Source organism: Kryptolebias marmoratus, linkage group LG10 (assembly GCF_001649575.2).
Source record: "Kryptolebias marmoratus isolate JLee-2015 linkage group LG10, ASM164957v2, whole genome shotgun sequence".
Taxonomy (NCBI): Eukaryota; Metazoa; Chordata; class Actinopteri; order Cyprinodontiformes; family Rivulidae; genus Kryptolebias; species Kryptolebias marmoratus.
Genome location: NC_051439.1, coordinates 11,749,231 through 11,771,653, shown reverse-complemented (window position 1 = coordinate 11,771,653; position 22,423 = coordinate 11,749,231). Strand labels below are relative to the sequence as shown.

At 39.9% G+C, this 22,423-nt stretch overlaps 1 protein-coding gene across 4 annotated transcripts in view; it reads right to left on the bottom strand.

The window, feature by feature from the left end:
* Positions 1-244: 244 nt before the first annotated feature.
* LOC108233805 (doublecortin domain-containing protein 2) overlaps positions 245-22,423 on the bottom strand; it is a 192,196-nt gene continuing 170,017 nt past the window's right edge. For 2 of the 4 annotated variants that reach the window (XM_025006578.2, XM_025006586.2), the window contains one exon: positions 245-892. In XM_025006578.2, the coding sequence (XP_024862346.1) occupies positions 781-892 (112 nt within the window). In that variant the 3' untranslated portion in view covers positions 245-780. Of the gene's footprint in view, positions 893-13,510; positions 13,598-22,423 lie in introns of all 4 variants that reach the window. The other 2 variants (XM_037977627.1, XM_037977628.1) reach the window with 2 other exon arrangements.

Genomic DNA, 22,423 nt, shown 5'->3' with positions numbered 1-22,423 from the left:
TGCTGTCAGCACAAATGGCATTCCCTTATTCCTTTCCTGCTGGGAAAAGAACAAACTGACGGATGTTCTTAAGCACACACACACACACACACACACACAGTGAGAAAAAGAAATAGTGGCATCTGTATACTGTAATTAATGTCTTGGTAAGCTTCAGCACCACAAAAATTTATGATGATGTGTTTGTTTCATACAGGAATAAATTACATACAAGGGTTGAAAAATAATTTAATGCGAAAAAGTCTATTATTCATGCAGCTTTTATTCATATTACACATGAAATTACATATGTTACATATGTCTGTTAAATACACATGAATAGGAATAAAAAGAAACTAATGCAGCCTTGTTTGTTTCTGCTATTTTGAGTTTTTGATTACAGCAGAGTATATTGGATTCTCCATGTGGTTTCATATGTAAACTGGTGTGTGTGATTTGATGCTGTGATACAAAAATAAACTTGTTTGTGACTTCATCGCCTTCTAAATGACATTTCAAAATCAGGCCTTGATTTACCACTCCAACAAACACGCGACGCCTTCACCCAGTTTTGATTTGCAGAGAGCACGCAGAGCCTAATTGTTGCTATTTACACTGACTGCAGAATCAGATGCCTGATCTTTCGCAAACATCAGGGATGATGAACAGCTGTTTGATCCAGAGAAACTAATGATGTCATGCCATGAAGCATGCAGGGGGAAGCATGACACCTTGAGTGCTGTCACTCAATGATAGAAAGTCAGCAGTGGCAGCGAGGCTTGTGTTTGGGGAAGGCACCTGTCAGTCATCTCTCGGGCAGCAGGAAAACAGGTGGGCTGGCCAATCAGAGAGGGTCCCAACGCAGCAGGTCCAAGACCAGGAAGTGAAGCGCCATCTGGAGTGGCGATGAGCTCTGAGTGGGCAAGTGAAACAAAGTGATGACATGCTGGAAGAAAGCTGGTGGAGTGTGCTGCCGGATATAACAAGGGCACTTGGACCCATGCTGCCTATCACGCCATGTTGTTGGTTCTGGTAGCTTATTAAAGCTGTGCCTTGGCACCCAACCCTCTCATACAGGGGTGGAAAACCAGTGTATGATAGTCAACTAGTATGATGGGTAGAATACTGTTCCCAGCATTAACAGGGCACATGTGGCATGATATCCTGCTTGTCACACTAATTAATGTAACAGACCTTCTATCAGACACACATATCATTATTTATCAAGCTGAGATGATCTATTTCTAGCTTTGGGGTGTCACTTTGACAATTGGCAATTTGCAAAGTCATAAAAAGTCAGACAAAAACGAGGCAATAAAAACTGGGAAATTGAAAATTATGCAAGGCGTAAAAGAAAAAAAATGATTAGAACAAGTCCTGGGTGGAATGATCTTTTTTCTGTCTCTCTTTTGTCTTTTATGTAACAATGATCTTTAATTCTTTTGATAACAGACAGATGTGCAGAGAGATAGGTCAGAGGAAATGGAACTGAATGAAATTTTTTGCGCTACATTTACTAAATCATCACTGTGATTAATAGCAGTTAACACCTCATAAAAATAGAGCCGCAATTACAGCGGAAAATTAGAGGCCAGCGTTACCATCATGCTAATAAGTACCGACTGTAATTACATTTATTGCAGTATTGTCACAGAGATTGATAAATTCATGCTCAATCTCGTTAATCTCTCAATAACATTCACTGCAGAATTTAACAATTATCTTCTTCGTCACCCTGAGAGGAGAGAAGGGGGTGAAAGAGAATGGGAAAGCAGAAAATGTGGGCGATGGCAAAAGAAGATGGAGAGTGTGAATGAAAAAGAAAGAGAGGAGATATGCTCCTGTCCATCTCGAGTACTTTTCATCCTATCCCCAGCAGAGGGGATATAACAGATAATTACCAACTCTAAAAACTGTTTCTTTGTGTGCTGCTCTGAAAGGAGAAACTCTCCAGCTCTGAAGAGATAAAGCTCAAAACAAAAGCAGCCTGAATTGGACCAGGATTAGCTTTAATGGTGGTAATTACCAGAGGGGATAACAGCTCAGTCCTTTCTGCCCATCAGTGAGGCCCAGAGCAGAGGACAGCAGGAGGGGGAGAGAAAGACCTGAATCAGGGCCATTCGCTGGCTGCCTGTGTGGCTACACAGTGGCAGTGGTTTAGCACATTCAATTGTAAAACACTTGGACGACCCATCTATGTCTGGCATCTCCTGTGCTAAAAGCCACTACTGCATCTCACTGCCCCAATAATGGCTGTGCATAAAAAAGGACCAGGCCCTCCACACTGTTGCTTCTTGAATTACAATCTGAGCTGATGGCACGGATAAGAGCGCTCTAAATTACCGCAACGGGGCAGCAAGGCCTCTCTGGGGTTTTTTTCTTTCCTTTTCTACCGCGTCTTTATTGCGGACTATCAGCAAGCCGCGCCGTGTGCATCAATAAAGGGTTATTATTTGTGCCATTGACAGTGATGGAGTCTGCTGCCCAAAAACAAGAGAAATTAAAATGCAGCATGGTGCCGCCGTACACCCAGTGTGGAAGAAGGGCCCCCGGACATCAGCTGGAACAAAAGATAGAAGTGAGAAGAGCCATGTGCAGGACATTCAGCTGCTCAAAGGGCTCTAATTTATCTAATTTTAAAACTCTGCTTGCAAACCCTAATTTGAATGTCAGCCCTCTAGCTTTCTCCCTCCTCACGTACTGCATCTAAATCAAATATACTGTCTCAATGTGCAAACTGATGGTCCCCATTCTCACTTGTACCACCTGGATATAATGGTTCCAATCTCTGCTTTTACAGATTGTGTGTGAATAGGATCAATACAGAACAACCTACCAGATCATTTATCCTCAGCTAAGATGGATCTACAAATATTCATAAATATTTACAAATAATTTATATGTTCAGCTGAGCCAAAATGTCCACACTAAAAGCCCCATGGTAATTTGCTCTACCCGTGTTATTCTTCTTCCCATTGATCATATAAAATGGAATTAATGTTACTTGACATGAAACTTATCAAAAGAAATAACTTTATCTTGTGTCATTTATTTGATTAAAAAACAATGTAAGAAAAGCTACAATATTTATTTCTAAAATTCAGTGGAAATGAAATTAAATGGACAATAGTGGTACTTTAGTTTTGCATTATAGCTTTTTACTTGTGTAAATATAAAATGCCATTTTATATTTTGCTTGTCTGTGCAAGTTGCTTTTTTCACATTTTTCATTTGAGGGCATAATCTTGAAAAACACACTGTGAAGGAGCATTAACCCAGAAGATCTCTGCATTACTAAAGTTTATAATCCTAGCTTTATTCTGTTTTAACCAGCTAGCAGATAGTTTTAAAGGGCGTAGAATAACCTGAGAAAATTTAGGTCAGGGCCTTCACAATGCAGGCTGACAGATTCTTTGTTCATTCTCATGAAATAAAGGACCTGCCATTCAACATTCCACCTGTGACAACAACACTTCTGTCTGACAGCTCTACAGCTCTTATCAAGGGGATGAATCAAGAAGAATCATTACATTTCTTGGTCTCCTAAAGCTCCTGGTGACCCCCCTCTGTCTGCTGAAATTTATCTTTCCAATCACTCCACAATAGGCCATGAGCAGTGCCTTCTTGTTCACTTGAAATGCAAAATGGATTATTTGCAGGCAGATCCTTAATGGTTATGCAATTTTTTTTACTGGATTCCAATAATGATGTCAGTAAGTGGATCATACTGAGAAGGTAATGCAAGATAACTCAGCAGAGCTGACTTACATGAGTACAGTCAGCATTTGAGCAATTTGTGCAAACAAATTCCTTGAGGCTGACATCAAACGTCCAACCACATGTCTGCCTGCCCTTGTGAGGAAGTCAAAATGGAAATCCCCCTTCTCCCTTCATCCCTTCTAAATACATTTGTGGTTAGCATATTTTTCTCACTTGCATTTTAGTCCAAGAGAAACTCTGCAAATGAAAGAAGAGCAATAGTGCTAATGTGTGCGATAGTCACAGCCGCATAAACCCACCACAATAAATTAAAGACCACAGGCGTTCATCCTGCCCTCATGTGACCAAACCCCCCAGATACAAACAGACAAACAGTCACACATTGTCCTCCAACGTCCTCCAAACCAGAAACAGCCAGCAGGCAGGCGCCCACATTCCCCTCTCCAGACCTATCTGGCTGCAGAGATAAAACCATACTGTAAACACAACATTTGACTCATCTTTCTGACATGACTGGGGAGCTGAATGATGAGAAAAATCTAATATCTTTTTAACGGTGGAAATTTTTCAGAGTAAACTAAAGACTGTGGACTAAAACTTTTTTGTTTTAATTAATGTTTAAAGGGAGAATGGTTGACTGCTCACTTGCCTAGAGTCACCTGGCTTCAGCTTTCAGGTTACAGCAGGTATCACAAACCAATGGATCAAAAACTGCAAGTTTTCTCCTAATTTGCAATTTTCTTTGACATGACTCTTTCACATATGACATTCTAAACAGCAGACTTTCCATCATGCACATCTTCAGTGACATGTACATGGAATTTTAACACATCGTCCACAGATGCACTGACAGACAATTTATCCTCCCATCTCTTCCTCTCTTTGACACGCACAAGACCCATAAAACTTAGATGTTTTTGCTCTCCATCCTTTGTGAGACCTCATTGTCCCGGTTATTACCCCAGGTATTGTAACAGAGAATTGGTATGCTTATCAAGGCCTGTAGTCTAAAGTTGATACGACACTGGCCTGGCAGCCTCATTAAGATTGATATCCTGCCGCTGCAACACCCAGATGAGCTGATCTGGGGCATGTGAGGGAGCAATGGATGGAGTTAGTGAGGGGAGAACAGAAAGAGCGAGAGAGTGGAAAAAAGAAAGAGACCGCAGGTTCACCTCCCAAGTAGCTCAATTGCTATTGACTTGGCCACTTGAGCTCAGGAGAGGGGCCAGGCATGCATACCTTTCTTTTGAGGGGACGCCCCCCACCCCTCACCCCTCTTGTAACCTCACCCTGCCAGTCATAAATTATCTTCTTTTCACAGTGGATGCACAGAAGGCCCCTATAGCCTCTCTATGAGCAATTAAAACCTCAATGGGTCGGTATCAAGCCACTGTGACCTCATACAACCTCTCCTGTCATTGTCACCTCCTGAAAGGTTCTCTCTGCTTTGTCCCCAGAGTGCCACTGCTCTCTGTGGCCAACATGCACTGGCCATAGTTATACAATACACAAAAGGTTAAAGGTCAGCTGGACTAGAAGCTTTTCCCGTGTGCAGTGTTTACAGCTGCTTACTCTTAATGCACTGGATGCTTCCTATTTTCATTGCATTAGCTGTATGACAGGACTACCGTCTCGTTTAGCAGATTATCTTCATTCCAGCTGATGCCCTTTCCAGCCATTCCATCATCTGAGCCACATTCACTTTGGGTAGTCAACTGGAATAAAACTTGCTCTTTATGAGAAAACTTAGGTACCAAATCCAGCTTGTACAGGTCAGAGACGATTGGGGTGTGTATATTAACCTGATACACCAGCGTGTCTAATTTGCTGCAATGGACAAAGCAAAGGTATTCTTTGATATCTTTATATCAAGGTATCCCAGGATTCAGTGAATAGCCCTGCTTTATACTGACCTGACCTAATGATTTATTGCATCACTGACTAGCCTACACACTATCTGATTGGCAAGGATGGGCTCCATTAAAGTATATATACTTGTAATCATTCTTTTCCATGTCAATAGTTAATTACCTTGGAAGTGTGTTATTGTTCCCTTGCTAAGTGAGAAAATAGAGGATGAGTATTTTTTATTTGTATTTTTTTAATCTTCATAAAAGTGACACTAAGTCAAGAATTACCCCTAAAGCTTTGATTTCACCTTCATAGACAAAAAGAAGCCAAAATGTAAATTCCTCAGTAAACATCTGTTATTTAACGGATAACATTAAACCAAATGTGTTCATTCTCATTGTCCTGACTTAGTATGTCAAATTTAAATGGCTAAAATGTCATTTGGGAAATGATATCAGAAGCATTGAAGGTCAAAATGAGACTCCTGTGTTTAAGACATCTGTGGACACTCCTCTACTACAAACAACTACATTGTGATAGTGCTGATCATATCAATGCAGCTCTATGACCTAAAGACATTTTTGAAGGGATCAAAAAAAATGGGATGACATGACAGCAAATTTTCTGTGCATTTGGTGAAATGTCAAGACTGCTGGCCAGAGTAGTGCACACAGAGTAGTATTATTAGAGTGGGGGGCAGTTGCAGCAGGCCCGTCTGATGGCCTATAGAGTGCTCTCTATATGCACACAGAGTCGTTGGACAGATGTGACCTCGCCAGCACACAGAGGCTCTTTGTGTCCGAGGGATTTAGAGTCCCCTGGGCCTCCAGACTCTAAACATTAACAGACCTACTGCAGAAGGAGAGAAAGAGACCCTTACTCTGCTGACATGCAACATTAACTGGGGCCAACTCCCTCTTCATACTTAAAATATCAGGAATGGCCATGTATGCGTGGATGCATGCAAAAAGGTATGCAGAGGGTTGATGCAGGGGCATTACACCAGCTTTGGCAGACACTAATGAGGTGAGGCCAAGGACTTGGTGAAAATATATCAGTTATTGAGTTGAGAATATATTCAGGTGTATTTTAACACAAGTTTGCATGCAGTAAATGCCAGCAGCCTACTTATAGAAGTCCAGTGCCATTTGTGGTATGGGGCTAGTGGCTAGTCCGAATGGGGTCAAGACCAAAGTGGACTTGACTAAAAAAAACATCTCAAAGACGTTCTATGAGTGCATGAAAATGCTATTTTGTAAACCTTTACATTTATATTAGTTTTGCATGATATTTTGAGAGCACCAATAGCAGCAGCTAGCTATACCCATTTTGGTTTAGCAAAGGGCACTTCTGCAATAATAACAGTATAATGCAAAATTGATGTCTGTATAAATGTTTATAAAACAACATTCAAAAGAACTTTTTACAGGAATAGTTTTAAGAGGGCAGCAATACACTCTGGTCTTGGCCCTGCTAACTAGCGATTGGCACATCAGCCTGATCAGAAAAAAATGTATTTTTCTTCAGTGTGAGGTAGTTTAAAGAGCCATCAACAACTGGCAAGATGTCACTTGTTCATAACCTTTTCCACAGAATCCTACTTTGAACTTACCCTTTAAAGTTGTTACTGCTACGTGATTGGAAGACATGGTACTCACCATGCTGTAAAGGTTTTCAATAAAGTCTCTGTGTTATCTGTCAAGGATTGATGCCATGAGCCTGACGTACATGAACTTTATCTGGATTCTTAGTGCATTCTTTCCTCTCAGTAATAGTGTGATTACTCACCAGTATAGCTAAAGCTTCACTGTGATTCTCTGATACTCTCATCATTTGTGCTAATAATAATGATACACCATTTGCATAAAGGAAATGAAACAGGTTACATTTGCATATATTAAACATTGATATGTATGCATATAATATGTTTGCTCATTTCAAGAAACCAGGCAAGATAATAGTAAGACTAAGACAGGAAATAGAAGCAGCACAGATCCACAGTAAATATTGGCCTTCTTTATCTGCCGTCCCCTCAGACAGGAGGCTGTATCATTTTTCAGCAAAGAGCCCCCTGTTCTTGAGGACTAGGCCAGGCCTTGCTTTATTAAATTATCTCCCTTGCTTTGCAAATACAATTTCCTGCATAAATCACTCAAATGATCCTTTGGACTGTCAGGTCCAAGAGAGTGTTTTTCTATCCTATCTGCCTCCGACCAGGTTATGCAAATCTCTGCCACTCTGCATTGGATACCTATTGAGATGCTCAATTGTATGTGTTTGGCCTTAAATCCTTAGCTTGTCCCCATTTTATTCTCTTGCCCTTGATAAAAGTGACTCTAAAAATCAAGCCACTACCAAGTCAGTAATCCAATGCCAAAAAAAACATGCCAATTTAACTAAACTAGAAACACTGACCCTGCAACCTTGACCTTGTAAACATCACAATGGGGGGAGGGGACAGTTTGAACACTGGAGATCTACTCAGTGTAGCAAAGGGAAGGCGTTATTATTGTCCCTAAGCTGTGGGTGAATTCAATCACACTGGAAACAGGCTGAACAGAGAAATCTTCACAAGAGGTCATCGTAGTATAAGACCCCAATACTGAAATACATAACTGCACCACATCGGGCAGATGGAAGTCTGCATTATCATTCTCCCTACAGCTACCTTACTGGCAGAGTAATTCTAAAGGATAAACATCTGTAATGCATTGGCTCAAATGAGATCCAGCAAAGCTTGACTTCAGTTTGATCCGAGACAGTTGTTTTGGAAAACAGCTATGGCTTGACCGCACTGGGGGTCTTGGTGGATGTTGTGAAAAGGGACCTCCAAAACTCTAAAGGAACAAAGGAATCTCCTAAACAATGTTTTAGCTGATACAATGGTGGAGCACAGAGAGTAAGGGGCAAAAGAGCACAGCCTATTCGAGGGCTTGAATGACCAGCACATTCCTCTCCAGTCACCAAGCAGTAAGCACACTGACCAAGAGTGACGAGCCCTTGCACCGCTTTGTTGATACGCTGTGGCTTAACCATTTTCTTGCTTTTCCCTTGTTCTGCCTTTTTTCTCATTTCGTTCAAATCTGCAACTGCGCTTCTGGTTTATTTTGCCTCTTTGTGGGTACCTTCAACTTCACTAATCAGCCTCATTCTATTTAGATAGTGCCACATTTGGTAAAAAGCACCTAACAGCTCAGTAAGGCATGTACTAATAAATATAGGCAAGGGTCAGGCCACTATTTGGTATAACTGACATACATTTGGAACACATGTTTATTCTCCATACAAGCTACACATCAGCCCTTTGACAAGTAAAATGGGTGAACATAACAAATGGGACACTTTAAAGGGTTCACATTGAGGACAAGGAATCATGGGCTTCTTTCTTCTCTCACACTGCCTTTTTTTCTCATTCTCAAATAACACATATGAGAATCCCAGTTTTTCAACGAGTAAAGAGCTTACATGAAAGACCAGTCTTTATATACTTTATGGTAAAAATGAGGTTAGACATATGCATTTAATTTATAGGGAATCAACAAGGACCATAGAACAGCTGTAAATAAAGTTAACTGGTGTCTTTAGGTTTATGGTAAAAAGTAGCAAAGAAGTGGGAGCTATTTCTGACTGTATTGTCATCTGCATGCCACTGATTTTGAGAAAAAAGAAAAAAAAAGAGTGTGACAGAAAGAAAACAAAGCTAGCTATAGAGCTTGTTCAGTGTGAATAGCGTATAGTCTTTAATTGAGCGGGTAAAGCCTGTGTTAAACCCCACTGAGCTTCAACATCAGCAGATCCACACCTGTGACAGCAGCCAAGGAATGGCAGGGCTCATTAAAAACTTGATTCAGATCTTCAGTGGGAACCCTGTTGAGTCGCTTTAAAGCAACGTACTCATTGGAATGATAGGTGGCAAATACAGTAGAGAGGGAAAATTGGACTTGAAAAGGAATGTGTGTCTCTTCATTTTTTAAAGCCGTCGTCTTAATAACCTGCTTTCCTTTGTACTTTCAGACAAAATGGCTTCTATAGTTATACACGGTACCTTTGAAGGTGAGCTGTGATAGGCATACACAGATGTCTTCTCTTTTAATTTGATGTTTGAGCACTGCTGAATCTCCCATATGTGTTTGTTGCCTCTTTTTGAAAAGAGGAGACTTTCATTTGAGTCAAAGTAAACTGCATACATTTTTCATGTACTTGTCCCAAAGATAGGCACTGCACCTTCCTTCTGCAAAAGGATGATTTGAAGTGTATTCTGTGAACTGAATCCCGCAGTTGATATCTTAACGCAGACACAAAGTTGTTTGTGAAACCTTCACAAAACATAATCTAATGGTTTGTGCTCTTGGACACAAATTTCTTCCTTTTCTTTTTATATCATTTTATATTCATGAATGAAAAATGCCTTTTATACTCCAATCTCAAAGCATTTTGCCAAACTGTAAAAACGGGAGTGTTTATTCTGTAAAAAAGTTAATATGTCAAGGCTGAAGCATGTTGTTGGAGGTGCTAATAATGGCTGAAGACCTGTTTTTTATCACCTGCCACCATAAAGGGCAGGCAATCATATAACTGCCTTTGTCTGTGTGTGTGTGTTTGTGTCTGTTAGTAAAATATCTCATGAACCACAAGACATATGTTAATGAAACTCTCAGAAAAAAAATGTTGAAAGTATATCTACATTTAATTAACTTTTGGAGTCAACCTGGTCACAGCTGACCCCCACAGAGATGGCTATAACTCTGTCATTTTTACAGATTCTGAGCTACATCTTGGTGAGGTAGTACCTGAGGCTCATTCTCAACATATACCACAAGTCCCAACAGATTGCATGAGATCTTTATATAAAACTATGCAATGCAAGAGAGAGGGTGATATGCACTCCTTCAAGGAATGTTACCTTCATTTTTTTAAGTGTTTCTTTTTTTAAGTGTTAAGATTCTGCATTTTTTTCACTATTACATCATTCTGTACTCATCTAGTTTTAAATTAATCAACAAGAAACCTTGGTAAACTACACCACCACCAGTCCTAGCTGGAAGATGCTGAACAGATGGAATATAAACATCAATCGGAGCAATTATATACATGTAAAATCTACAATAATTTCCTGGGCAAACATTCATTCCAACCAACAAACAGCTTTTTATTTGGGCACATGTTAAAATAGCTACATGAAATACGTTGACTTTTAACCTGTTTGAGCCTCTATGAATATTGGAATTAATATCATATAGTCATAACGTAAACTGTTGGGAAATTAAATGTAGAGTTTTTGTACATATAGTGTCAGGGTGTTAATACAGCAATATAGGCTTTATAATACAACTCAGGAGCAGACTTCACTATTGGGCAAAGGAGGATTAAAACTATGATTGAAATTGTTTTTTGAGCTCTAAAATCCCCTTTGCTGCATGTTCTGCCCCTCTTTCCCTGTTCACTATGTTGTCTCTCTTCTACTGTGGTAGGTGTCCAAAAATGTTAAAATATAACTCTGTCTTGTGCTTCTTAAAGCTAATGTACCAATAAACAGGAAGCTTTGGTTCCAAGACTGGCCCTCTTTCTGGTTGCTGTTAAATCTGCTCTGTATGACGCCTGTTTGCCCTCATCTCTGCTTTCTGTCACTGCTAGTACCGCTGCGGGGCATCCTCACTGCTGTCCTGGCAGAAGAAGCAGTGGCATTAAAACATTTGTATTTCTGAGGCACTTTCATGCACCTATCTTGAGCGTTTTTTAAAAACATTTTTGGCACTATGTTTGTGTTTAGTCATGGTCATCTAAAAACACAGAACAGGGGGATAAAAAAAATTGCATGAGCAAAAGTTGATATGTTGTGAGATCGATAGTTGTGAAAATATTTGGTCTACCTCAGTCAGTCAGTGCAAACACCACCTTCACCCTCCTCTGTTGACAAGACTTTGCAGGTGTTCCTATTCACCTCTTTCCCACTACATGTGAGATATCATTTGACATGTTTTGTCTTTTACCTGAACAGCCTAAGGTTGTCTTAGCTGCTGTTGGCTGTATTTCTCTCTGTTCCAGGAAGTTGTGGGTGGAGTTAAATCTCTGCCAAAGATGCAGTACACCTGGGCATGTTGCATCAGCAGGTTATAGATTAGATCAGCAGCCTCCTGTCTAGTCCTTTTTTTTACCCTTGATGGCAGATTTATGACTTGAGGTCATTTTGTTCCATGTGAGACACATGAACAAAAATAAAAAGATTTCTCACAAGAATATGTAGAGAACACCTGCTTTTCAGAACGAATTGGCAAATGTGTGCGGTAGTTTGGTGTACAATCAGTAAAATCAAATCCCGTACACCGTATGGATCTTGTGACGAGAAACGTTCTGGTAAGTTATGACACAAAGCATAATTCATGTGATAAAAAGAAGGAAATATAGCATAGATAGAGCAGATTATTAGACTGAAGGCACATACCTCCAGGCCATGAATATTTGAACTACCTAGTGTAAGAGATAATAAGCACCAACCTAATGGTTTATGAATCTCATCTGATTTATGGTTATTAACCACAGGAGAATTATAGTGGCTCTCCATTGATAGACAGGGGGTATTTCAGGATAGTGCTCGTATGATTGAAATGGTTTTTACCTGCCACCTCACAGACAAGAAAAACGGCTGGTGCACATCAGGTTTTCTTAAATAATCAAAATAATAATTTAAAAAACCAATTCATTATGTTTAAGTGTAATTTTCTGGCAATTTTTTCATTGGTTTAAAAAACTTTACCCTACTTGCAAGTAGCTTAAAGCCAATCTTCAGTTCTTAGATATTTTTTTTTCTTTTTTTTTTGTTGTTAGTGATCCCAGAAGTAGAAATAAAAGGGGAGGTGGAGGGGGAAAAAAAACAGGGTTTTATCCAAGGGGCCGACACCATACCCACACTGCGTACGCCTCCGAGCAACTCCATCCCCTTGTCGACATCCTCCCTCCACTACCACCCTCAAAAAAAAAAAGGAGCATCAATAAAAGAACTGTAGCACAGACTGGAGAAGGCATGAGCAGATTTTCAACAGGATTTTGGGAGAAGGCATAAGGGGCAGAAATCTTTTCTTTTGTCTGCCGTTCAAATGGGTCTGATGAGCCTCAAGCTGCAGGCTCTGCTTGTCATAGGGGTCCTGATCTCTTGTGAGAATTGATTTCCATCATTTCAAGGGAGCTGTAAAAACTCAGGATATATCGCTGCCTGGGAGACAAAGATAAGGGCCAAATGAACTAAGACCAACTTACTAGCTAAAGAAGAAAAAGAATAAAAGAGAGAAAATAATAGAAAAAATAAAACAGATAGGGCCTCTTAGGGCTGATAAAAGAAAGTCAGAAAATAAACAAAAATAAAAACGTGTGAAACTGTCTACAGCCTATTCTCAAATATTCAATTAGTTTTCAAAGAGTCCTAAGCCTTGTCCTGTTGTGACGTTTTTCTCTGCCAGGCATTTCATCTGATTATGAGTACTTTGCAATCTGCGACAGCATGATTGATGCTCCACTTTCATGAGGGGAATTTTAACAGCACCTCTTCAGCGCTCAATGCGCACCCAATTATGCATCTGAGCTGGTAACCTTGAATTTATGTCACCATGGCAACAAAACCCCCGGTCATGCATTATGGATTATCATTGAAATTCTACACCCCTACCTAACATAATGAGAGCCCAGGACTTAATCAAATCAGCCCATTCTGTGTGACACAAAGTGAAGAAGGAGCTCTCATTGTATTGGAGCTGAAGCTGAGGGAAGGCAGCCAGGCAGGCAGGGAAGCGGGCGGGCGGGCGGGTGGCAGACTGGGCTGTGATGGCCCTAGCAGCTGCAGGGCTTGCAGCCTGATAGATGGCTCCCATATACATCAGTGAGCATACAGACAGATGGCCCTCAATGCCTGGAATTTCCAACCCAGGAAGCAGCTGTTCAGCCTAACCTCTGCTGTCCGTCTCACCTTGTTGTCATGGAACATTGAGCAGAGAAGGAGAATGTGGATGGTGTCGTGGTGGGGAGTGTGCTGGAGCCAAGTGGGTCTTTAGGGCTGAAAAAGAAGAAAGAGTGTGCTGAATTTTCAGTAGGTGGGACTTTTTCAGCCCGCATCCCTTTCTTACTAATTTGTTTTCCTTAAAGGTTTTAGATGCCACTTGAGTCTTGCTTTCTTCAACATAAACAAAGGTGGAATCCTGAATTATTTAGCCCTTCTCTGACTTTTTCTATGTGTGTCAGATGGATGACATAATTGTTGTAAATCACTGCTCAAGATTAATGCAATCTATTTTTCAAACCTCTCCATTGCTTCTCCCCCTTCACTACTGCAGGCCCAGCCCGAGTTGTGTTGCATAAAATATTGATTGCTCTTGTGCATTTCTCTCATTGTATGTAAGCATTTTTATTAGCTAACAGGCAGACTAAGAAAACCAGTGTGCACCTTTCCTCTCCCACTCTAAAAAAACACTTAAATAGCTCAGCAGGTTTTTGTTCCTCCCTCGTCTGTTTCCTTGCATCATCCCTGTGGACTACTGGGAAGCCCTGAAGATTTCAGCAGGGGAATAATGGAGCTGGTATACAGGAAATGCAAAAAATAGTTTTACAAGCACTGAGTTAAAAACTATAGATGCACAGATTCATGGTTTTATAATAGAAGCCTCAATTATGGGAAGCGTGTTTTTTAATGTTATTCTCCTTATAAAATTCATCAAACACTGATTTCGACAGTGCAGTTGTGGACAAGTGAGCATTTTTTTGTTGTTTTTGTATTCTTTATGTTCTTTTTAAACCTAATTTTAAAAATTTTAAAGCTTAATGAATGAAATATCAAACCATGCTAATAGCTTGTACTTCTTTGGAATTTTATGTTTTGGTCAGGTAGAAGGAAAATTGTACCAAATTGTGTACTTTCATTAACCTTTCTTTAGAAGAATTTTGCAGCTAAGATGAAATTGGAAATGCTTATTTTGTGAAAAGAAAAAAAGTGTGACTGTTTATTCAATCAACCACTTTTTGGACACAAAACAAAAGCAGTCCGCCAGGAATTTTAAGTGGTTTTAGAGAACAATAGTGTAAAGGACCACTTTTAAGCCCCAGAAAACACATTTCTAATATACTGTGAAATAATAAAACAATAAAATAAATATTAATAAAAATGTATGTAAGCCAAATAGGGATGCAGAAGTTCATCCATATACAAGGATCAGAAGTGGTAATAAATTTGTATGTTTTTAATAAACACAACAAGATAATGAATGTTATTTTCTCTGATGAGAGTGCGTCAAAAGAAGAGGCGTCTTCCAAAATGTATTTGCAATGTGCTTGATGAAGCCTGCTCATCCCCCCCGTAATGACACCCCAGGCTCTCTCATGTGTTATGCATCGCACCTTGTTACCATCTGAGCACGGCTGTCATCATGTGTTTTCCTTGGTTCCTCCGGAAGCATTGCATCGGCTAAGGGATACATGACAGGGGAGGGGGTAGGGGAAGTGGCGTTATTGGATGCCTCTTCAGCTACTCAAACGCCAGAAGATGTCATTCTCATCTATATTTGCTGAGGCCACCTTTTCCCCCTGCCAGAGTATCTCATTACAACACAGAAAGGTGACAGAGAAAATCAGAACTGCTGTAGGTGTGAGGGCATTTATATGTGAGATTACTGATGCATTTTGGGGTCTTTTTAGACTGTATCTCCTTCAATATGCTGATCAAATTTCTGGCATGTATCATTAGATTGTTTGACCAAAATTAAAAAAATCTTTTGGTATTTATTTATACTTAATATATATGAAACATTGACAAGGCACTTCCATTATTACCATTGCAAAACCCTCTATTATTTGTGTTTCTGGCTATTAGCAAAATATTTAATTAACAACTTGACAAAATCTAATGAAACTTCCAGAAAATAATCATTGGATGTACTTTACATCTAAAACTGATTAAGTTTTAGAGTCAACTTAATCTGAGATGGCTGCCACAACTAACTGACCTTAAAAATCCCAAATTCAATTTTACAGGCATTGATGTAAAGATTTGGTGTGGTAGTAGATGAGGCTCATCCCTAAATGACTCAAACAAAATGACTAAAACTTTATCATTTCTCAACAAAAGACTATCTTAGTCTAAAACTCTGACATGAAGGTGAAATACATTCTCTCAAAGAATGCTAGGCCTTTTTTTTGCTGTGTTTCTATCAGATCTTTACTTGCATTTTAACATTTATTTGTTTGACTAAAAAATAGAAACATACAATAAATTACACAACACAAAAACTTCTTCATAAGCTACCCACAGTGAATCTATATGGAAGCAAACTAATGGCTTTGCTTTTCTTGTAACCTTCCTGTGACAGCTATACCATTGGGTTACATGGAAAGTCACACCAGTGCAGTCCCCACTGTCTCATTTGCATCGAATTAATGGTGCGTGTATATGCAAATGAGCATTTTAAACAATGTTGATTACTGCCTATGTATTCATAGGCCAACAGTCACACTTGTCTGACATGCCACTTCTGCACGCAATTTGCATCACAGTAAAGGGCAACAGTTACTGTCTCTAATGCGGACTCATAATGGCTGCAAGCAGCAGAGATAAGTGCTTATTTTGCATCATGACTGTTTTACAGGGCGGAATCTCTCTTCTGAGATGTGGCCACATCACTGATAATGTCAGCATCATTGGATGTGTTGCATAACTAGTCATAATTTGCTTTCAGTTCCAAGTCTACATGAAGATCAGGAAATGCTAACATGCTTCACTCAGAAAACAGTAATACTTAATGTTTAGCAACTGTGTGCTGTCCACTATGCAAGTCAGGAAGAGGTGTGTCTTCATTAAGGAACGTTAAAGCAGAACAGCGTCTTGCATGAGACCCCAGATGATCTTGACAGTTTGAGCCTGTGGACACATCACAGCCTGCTTTCATCTAGTTTCTTGGCTGCTGAGGCTCAAAGAGGCCTTTGGAGGCCATTCAAAACAGCTCTCCTATTTGGTTAAGGGCTCTTCAGTTCAAGGCCTACAGCACCTAGAGTCTCTGCATATCAATGTCTTCCTCTTGCCTTTCACCGTTGAGACCAAGAGTGTAAGACTGATTCATTTCCAATCTCTAATATCACTGTGACACTGTCCTAAAGTGAAAGCCAAGGGAAGAATATGTCTTGTAAAAAAATGAATACATTGCTTTTATAAACTACTGACAACATATAAAAAGATAAATATTCTCATCAAAACACATTCAATCACAAAGGCACTAACTTATGAACCAGGGAGAATTGCAACATTAAGGAGCTCAGCCTGGGACATGTGAGTGTCCCCACACCTGCCTGTTGCCTCTCTCCCTGGGCAATTCCAGAGTAGAAAAAAGTCCAGCCCCTCTCCAGGAGTTGAGTTCCAGAGGCCAAGCTGTGTGTAGAGGTGAACCCAACTATATCTAGTTGCTCTTGCTCAACACACACAAGCTCTGGCTCCTTACCCACCACAGAGGTGACATTCCACGTCCCTAGATCTAGATCTAGTCTGTGCTGCCAGGAGTCGGCATGGCCAGGGACCCTCCCTCCTCTGCCACCCAGCTCACTCTGCACCCGACCTTGATGATCCTCCTCACAGGTGGTAGGCCCATGTGGATGTGGCTTCCTGTCACTCTTTCGGGCTTGACTCATCTGAGCCCTCAGCCACGAGACGCTCGGTGGTGAGCTCCACCCCCAGGCCTGGCTCTACGTTTCCCTACTACTGCCACTCTGGGTGAAGTTTTGTGACAAGCCCAAACCCCTTCACCATGTCCAGGTTAGCAATTCTATATACTTTTATGTGATCTTGTAGATATTTTTTTAAACATGAGAATATTTTGATAACAGATGGGATCACAAGGCTATCCAGCCCTTTTCTGGCACAGGCTGGCACCTATTAAAAAAACTGTACTGTAATCAATAAACTAATGTATTTCTACTTCTATTTTATATTTGATTTCTACAGCCTGACACAAAATGGTAATGAATGCTCAGGGGATGTTTACCCCATTTAGATTTTATAGAACTTGGTGTCTCCAGTGATTAATGTGTGCCTAACCTATGTTTTCATTATAAGAGAAGGAGGTAGTGTGCGCCTGCATGTGTTTATGTGTGTTTGTATCAGTTTATAGGCTAGTTGGGGGTGATATTTTGGGGCAGTATGATTGAAACACCCCCCATACTTCAATGTGGAGGTAATGAACCTAAAGACAAGCAGCGGCTAGCCTGAAATTTCATGCATTGAGAAAGAGCGTCAGGATATACATGATGCTGGCTTGGTCATTTGTTATCATTAATCTTTACATTTATGGCAGCAAATATGTTATTTGAAGGTGTGTCCTGAGTATTTCATTTTGATTGGAGTGTGCTCTGTGACATTTTGATCAGATTACTTGGAAAAGACAAAAGCAAGAAGCCAAAGTGACCAAAACCTCCACACATGTGTAAAGACATGACAGTGAATAAATACACGGCTTATTTATTTATGGTTTTCCATCACATTTAAACCCTCCATTGGGTGGCTGATTGAGAAAACACCAACAATCTTTTAAATCAAGATAAGATCTTTCAATGACCAGACAAGTTTTTTTTTTATTTTCTTCCCAAAAAATCTATTTCAGGGAATCTTATTTTCCATTCAAACCTCTCAGTGCTTAGTAACATGTTAGGGTAAATTGTGTTTGCCTTAGTGTATTCATAATTCATATATAAGCAACTGCTATCCCAGACTTCACTTGTCATTTCAAACTTTCTTGTTTCTTATAGCTTATAACATGCCCGGTCACATCTGTCCAACAGCCACTAAACCGAGCCCTAATAAGCCGACATGATTCCTGTATTAATCATCCATGGAAATTTTTATTGGTGAGCTATGACTTTCCGGGGATTCAGGTCAAAGCTGGCAGCCGTTACATTATCAACCCTATAATCGTGTCTGCTGCCAACCAGAAAGAACGGTTCCTGAATCACAATCATTTATACAGGATTGTGAAACAGTAACACACTTGTTATGTGCTGTCTCAAACTAAAACCAACAGCAACCTTCCACACGCACAAAGAAAAATGAAAGATTTTCTTATTAATGTACAGGTCTGGCTCACCTATTTATGCAGTGGCATTGCTTGCACCATATTCGTCTTTGTGACTCAGAAAACATGTCATTAGTTATATCAAAATTCAGGGCTGGGAAATTTCAAATTCATGAAAAAGGTTCAATATATACAAGCAACTACACATTTAGAGGCAATGTTGCAGAACTCACTGATCAGTGTCTAATAGTGGTAACATTTCTCTCTGTCTGCAGTCAGACTAATGTGAACAGGAATGTCATTTGACACGCTGCACAAGGTGGTGTTTATGAAGATTTAGTGATTTGTGAAAAAGACAATTGTAATAAAATCGGTGTATGTGTGAGACAGCATTACTGTACACATTGAAGTCATCCTTATAGCCACTAAACTGCTGATTACTTACTGTAAAAATGTGATAGTTGTGGAAACGTCACAGGGTTTTTTTTTCCAGGAAGTGTCCAGGACGGAGCCATGATGGAGTTGGGGACTTTATCCCTGTAGTCATCTTAATTATTCATAATGTCTGTGGCTATTTATACCATTTTTCAGGAATTAGGATACAAGAAGATGTGATCAAAGGAAAAATAATGGACAGAAGACAGACTGTGTGGCTTTGAATGCTTCCCAGCCCTTGAATAGAAAATAACAGCATACATGACTATAAGATAAAATAAGATTAAGGTTAAGAGTTGACCCTGATATGTAGGAAATCTAATCTAAGTCACAATTATGAGCTAGATAGAGTTAATTTACATAATTAGCTTTTTCAAAGTGGCAATTTCTGTACAAGTATGTAAGTAGAATATAATGCAAGAATGTTGTCAAGATTAAGACAAAAGACCAACGGACACTGCGTTAATGAAAATTAAACTCTTTGCAAAGCAGGATCCTCACTAATGGGTTTTACGTACCTTTATGGCATACATTCCAGAAAATAAAGATCAGTTAAAAACACAGGTCATAATGCATATGCACTCCCAATCTTTTTCTCTCCTTAGCCAAGAGCAAAGCTCCTGGTTGTAAATTAGAAGGACAAGTTGTGTGCGACAATAACTGTTTATTGCTGTGTTTAAATTCTGCCCCTATTCGAAATAGAAGTAGCTTTAAAAAAAGGCATTTAATATAAATGATCTGGTGTTGATTGTGATGGATATACTGTGTAGAGACACCTTGCCTTCAAGGGCATCAAGGGATAAGCTATCATTTTCCTCTTACGCATGAAGGGAAGAATGACGGAGGGTCCAATGTCATCTACAATAATGCACTGCAACTTATGGAATAACACACAACCTGATAGGCAACAATGAAGTGCTCTTACAACATGTGGCCTTTTTTGGAAATATGTGAAATGTGTTAAAAGTCCAAAATTTCCCAAAAACCACTTCATATGTTCCTGTGCAACAGTAGAGAAAAGGATTCCTACCAGGGCGAAAGGCTGACGTTCTCCGCATATTTTTCTGAAGCTACTGCAAGTTTTTTGTCTCAGTGGTGTTTTAACTGTAACCTTTGCTGATATTTCAATAAAAGGAGCCAAAGTGACCCAGCTTTATAAACCTGTGCTCAGCATAATACGCCTATATGCTACGATTAATGAGATACCCAGGGCATTATTTGTTATCCTACATATCTTATTGATTGCATTGTCTTTCATCTTTGCAGAGCCTCTCTGGCTATCTCCACAAACTCATTTCCACCCTCTAGCTGTCTGCTTTGCTCTCCCCCAGTCTCACTGCTTCATTTTATCCCCCGAGTCCACTGTTCCCAGCCTGATAGGAGTTGTTAAAGGTTGAATAGTCATGGTATGTAAAGTGCAAGCTTGTATAACTATGCTCCCATTACCTGCAGCCTGTGTGTGCTAATAAGTCGTCTTAAGTCAATGACCTGAGTATATCAAGCCTCTTAGAGAGACATCCAGGATCACCGCCTGTGCACATTCCCTTAACCGTCTTATTTATCACAGACTTCAAAGGTTCAGCTGATGCTTGATCAGCCCTTCCACTTTGAAAATGTCTGGTAAATTCCAAGTAGCTGCAGGTGAACTGAGAGGCAATCGTCCACGCACACACAAATGCTCCACACACATTCGCCACAGAAATTAGTGCCTAAAGTGTTGATTGACCTCGTCTCAGTCCAAGCGTGTGACAGTGACGCCCGCAGGAAGCCAGACAGCTGTATTTTGCGTGATCACATCCAGCTGAGAGGCTGCTGGCAAATTCTAAAATCTCATTTATTGAAGGAAAGCGCCTCTGTTTAAGGGTAGCAGAGAGGATTGGAAGTGACACGGCATAAACAGAAACCGTCAAACAATTAAACAGTGTAAACAGCGCAGATGAGCCACTGATGAATGTGGCTGTCGAAAACCGTTTAGCCAAGCTGCGTCAAGTTGTCTGTTAGATGCTTCTTTTCTGTCCATCGTTCCATATGGGATTGTTGCAAACAGAATTGCAATAAATAAATTGTATGTTAACCTTAAAGCACTTTTAGGACTTGCATAATGAAGTTTAAAATGCTGTATATTAGCACAGATGTTCAGAAGAGTGAGTGATCTTCATGGCTGGTAGAGGCTGGAAATGTGAGAACATGCTATGTAAGCACTATAACTAAGGCTATTAACCTTGACACCAGTATGCAAAGAAGTGAAAAATGACACTGACTAAAAAACACACACACTTCTCAAAAAAGAGAGAGGAAAAAAAAAAAGAAAAAAGTGAATGCCAAGCATAAGTGAGAGCTCTCTAAGCAAAACACTTTACTCAGTGAGTGAATTTCATTGTGAATGCCTGAATGATTGTGGTGTGTTTAAGAGGAACGAGTCCTGTTTTATGTGTTGGGGTGTTTTGACCGACAGATAAGCGTACGATGATAGTCGTCTGCCATCAGTGACTCCTGAGACCTGCAGGGCATGGAAACTAAACACATCTTCAGGTTTATCTGATTATTGATGATTGAGAAGATCAGTTGCTATTTTTGAGGTTGGATTAATCAGTCAGTGTGTTTTGCTTTATGAAAACATGTTTTCAAAGTTTAAAAAACAACTTTAAAGAATAAAAAGCATTTAAAAAAAGTAAGTCAGAAAGTCAAAGAGTCACAAATATATGATCTAAGGTTTTATTTTAGTTTTTAATTCCAATTCAAGTATTGTTAGCCACATCCACATGTATGCACATATATCCTCCATGGCCCCATCTGAACAGGAGTGCTTTTTGTAGATAAGTGGAAAGTGGAAGCTCTATATGCTTTGTTTCCTGTTTCTGCTGTATTTTCATGGCAGTGTTTCAGGGACAGATGAAAGCCTGGAATAGATACTACACCATTTTGTGTCAGATCGTTATGACGTACTGGGAATGCTGCTAATCACAGAAGCCCGAAAACCAGGGGTCAGCGGAGGGATACTCTGTCTAAGCAGAGGCCATGGCAGGAGATAGGTAAAAAGCCCTAGTTGTTTGCAGATTCACAGTACCACTGCTTGCAATGCGTAGAACTCTGTGGTTTTTATAAGACAGATCTAGAGAATAGGTTTACACAGCACTAATCAAGACAAACAATTAAAATAGCAGGTTTTACAGCCTGACAGCTAAATTCTGACACATATGATCAAAGTAAATATGTTGTGTTTACATGTAGAATATGCAAGTGTGAATGCAGCTTGAGGGCTATATGCAGAAAAGTAGGGTTGAACTCACATTGTGCATTAGCAGAGAGAAACAGTTCCTCCCCTGAAGGATGCAGCAATGCACTTACACTGTATGATGGAGAACTAATTCAATAATTAATGGTGATAACCATCATCAGGGGCC